Source organism: Lactuca serriola, chromosome 5, assembly GCF_051521515.1.
Source record: "Lactuca serriola cultivar US96UC23 chromosome 5, Lser_US96UC23_V15, whole genome shotgun sequence".
In the NCBI taxonomy this organism is placed as follows: Eukaryota; Viridiplantae; Streptophyta; class Magnoliopsida; order Asterales; family Asteraceae; genus Lactuca; species Lactuca serriola.
Window position 1 is genome coordinate 87,261,236 of NC_136412.1, and position 2,727 is coordinate 87,263,962.

Here is a 2,727-nt window from a genome sequence, read left to right on the forward strand (position 1 = left end):
TCCGAAATCATTTATCCCATCGAGTATGCCAGCCTATAATTATGAGCAACATGATTTATATTTTATTAATCAAAAACTAATTTAAAAGAAATGGATTAATAATTATAAGAAAAGGTTCAACTTACGTTAATGTGACAACTAATGGAAGTCCTTCTGGAACCGCAACAATAACAATCGTGGCCTAAAGATTCATCAAATTAGAAGAAGGGTAAAAAAAGGAAACTTAATAAAAATACATGAAGTAAATACTAGTTGCTAAATACATACAGCAACAGTGAAAATTTAGATTGCTCCATATGCCACCTTACACCCCGACATTAAAAATGGTGATTTATGATCTTTATGAACCTGTTACATTTATAAAAATAAAAAGTTGCTTTATATACCCTAAAAAAGATTTCAGAAAAAACACAAGGTAATAGAATTTTATAAAAACTTACAATTTTACTCTCTCCAGTCATAATTGATTCATCAATTGAAAGTGAGTGACCAGAAATCAAAACCCCATCAGCTGGAACCTGGTTTATAGAAGAAGGTTAAACAAGGGCAACAATGGAAATAATTAAAATGTGGTAATAAATAGAAATGAGAAATATATTACCTGGTCCATGATTTTGGTTTTGGATTTGCAAATGATGTTAGGAGACAATCAAAGATCAACACAAACATAACCATATATATAGCAAAAGGTCAACACTGATAGAACCACTAACAAGGGATCCCTCATGATCAACACAAGTGCAAACTACATAAATAACAACTCCACAAAACCAACCTCCTACATCTTTCTTCTGTCCCACCAAATCAAGCAGGAATTCTGCAAATACAACACATCCAATTCCATCATCAATAACCAAAAAAATAATAACAATAATTTTTTTTAGCATGAATGAACTTACAGATCTTATTGAAGGCCACAATATCACAGCTCTGAACATATTCATTAATTGGCTCTGCAGTAAGCCTTTCTTCAATGATTGTATCAACAGACACCAGATCATCCACAATTGTCATCATAATCTGGAGCTTCTTAATACCATATCCAACTGGCACTAACTTTGCTGCATTTTCTCACATATTTTTTAAATTTATCATTTATCCAATTACAGAAATTAAACATGGCATAAGTTGATTTTAAGAGCATAAGAAAAATATTCAACATACATGCACCCCATAGCAAGCCCTCCATTTGAACACTTCTAACAGGTTCCTCAAGCTTTTGCATGTCAGTTTCATCATCCCAAGGCTTCACATCCAACAACACCGAAGACTTCCCAGCTGATTAAGCAATCAAGAACACTATCAATTTTGCATTTGAAACATAATATTGAAAAGACAAATTTAGCCTTACATTCTTTCTTTTTCCCAGACGCTTTCACTGTAGTTGCACGTTCTTCAGCAATCTTCTTTTCCTCCTCAGTCTCCTCACCAAAAAGATCCACATCACTATCCTCATCTTCATCAGCTGCAGCCTGAAATTCATATATTTCGTGTCACGTATTTTGCAAAAAAGAATTGAAATTTTATATAAACAAGTTGATAAACATGCCTTTGTATCAGCAACAGGAGGAGTTGCAATGGCTTCTTCTGGGAAAGAAGCGGAGCCCTCAACAACAACACCACTGCCTTCAGCAGATACACCACTGAAAAAGGAAATTAATCATCAAATACAAGTAGTTGATAAGGAATAATGGTAATAAAAAGATAAAGGTTTTAAGAACATACAAAATCCTCAAAAGGGCATCGATATGAGTGAACCAACGAGATACATTCACATACTGTGGTGATGGGGGTTTTGTGAAAGCTGCATGGACAGTGAGATTATCCTTTGAAGCTTGATACCTGAGGAAAATTAACATTATTTTAAATCTGCATGATGTAAAGAAGGATTGAATCAATCCCTTTGAAAGAAAAAGTGTTAAGAAACTTACCCTGTGATGTAACTGCGAGACAATAGGTATTCATCAAGTTTCTTGAGCCCAGCCTCCGAACCAACATAAAACCGCAAAAGATATGAATCGCTTTTGGAATCAATTTCCATTTGTAAGAGGAGTATGACAGAAGGAAGACAATTGGGAAATTGATGCGGTGTGTTTTGGGTAAAGGGTTGTTAGACATCAGAAAACTGGAAGAGAAGAAAAGATAAGGGTAAAACCATATTTAGGGTTTTTTCGATTTGGGGTGTGAAGAACACCTGAGCCATCACCACCAAAAACCCTAGCACGTACTAAGTCGATAGAAAAATGATAGAATCGGGATTTTAGAAGAAAATAAAAGACCTCCCGCTACCTACTAAGAAGGAGAATCAATCTTTGCATTCCATACTTCATAGTGATAACTCATGGAATTCACAGAGTTTCATTAAGTCAAACCATGGAACAGAGTTTCATATAGCCAACGTTTTTCGTGTTGGTCGTCGCTTTCGTTTTGATTTGAAGATCTCGGTGGGTAAGACATGTCGTAGTTAGGGCTACGTTTATGGTTTCGATCTTTCAAGAATCTGATTCCAAAGGAGAGAGAGAGAGAGAGAGAGAGAGAGAGAGAGACGAACTGCTTAAAGGATTATTAGGGTTTTTTGGGAGAGGATTTTTAGAAGGAGAAGAAGGAGATGATCAGGCGGGGTGTTTAATTTTTTGGGATTTCATTTCCCCCCATCGCAGGCAGAGAACGCGCCTTCTAAAAAAAATATAAAACGACACATTTACACGACACTCTCTTTATTATTGG

The 2,727-nt window shown here is 35.5% G+C and overlaps 1 protein-coding gene across 1 annotated transcript; it reads right to left on the reverse strand.

Annotated features, from left to right (window-relative positions):
- Positions 1–653: 653 nt before the first annotated feature.
- LOC145049652 (elongation factor 1-delta 1-like) lies at positions 654–2,041 on the reverse strand. The gene is made up of 7 exons (XM_078998031.1): positions 1,932–2,041; positions 1,726–1,842; positions 1,550–1,643; positions 1,352–1,472; positions 1,165–1,278; positions 900–1,061; positions 654–817 (listed from the first exon to the last, which is right to left on the reverse strand). Coding segments are annotated over exons 1-7 (720 nt in total). The 3' UTR covers positions 654–815.
- Positions 2,042–2,727: the final 686 nt, after the last annotated feature.

Coding starts and splice junctions, on each gene's coding strand:
- LOC145049652 (XM_078998031.1), bottom strand. CDS start 2,041: ATGGAAATTGATTCCAAAAGCGATTCATATCTTTTGCGGTTTTATGTT. Junction 1,843..1,931: donor TCTCGCAGTTACATCACAGG/GTAAGTTTCTTA, acceptor AATTTTCCTCAG/GTATCAAGCTTCAAAGGATA. Junction 1,473..1,549: donor CTCCTGTTGCTGATACAAAG/GCATGTTTATCA, acceptor TATGAATTTCAG/GCTGCAGCTGATGAAGATGA.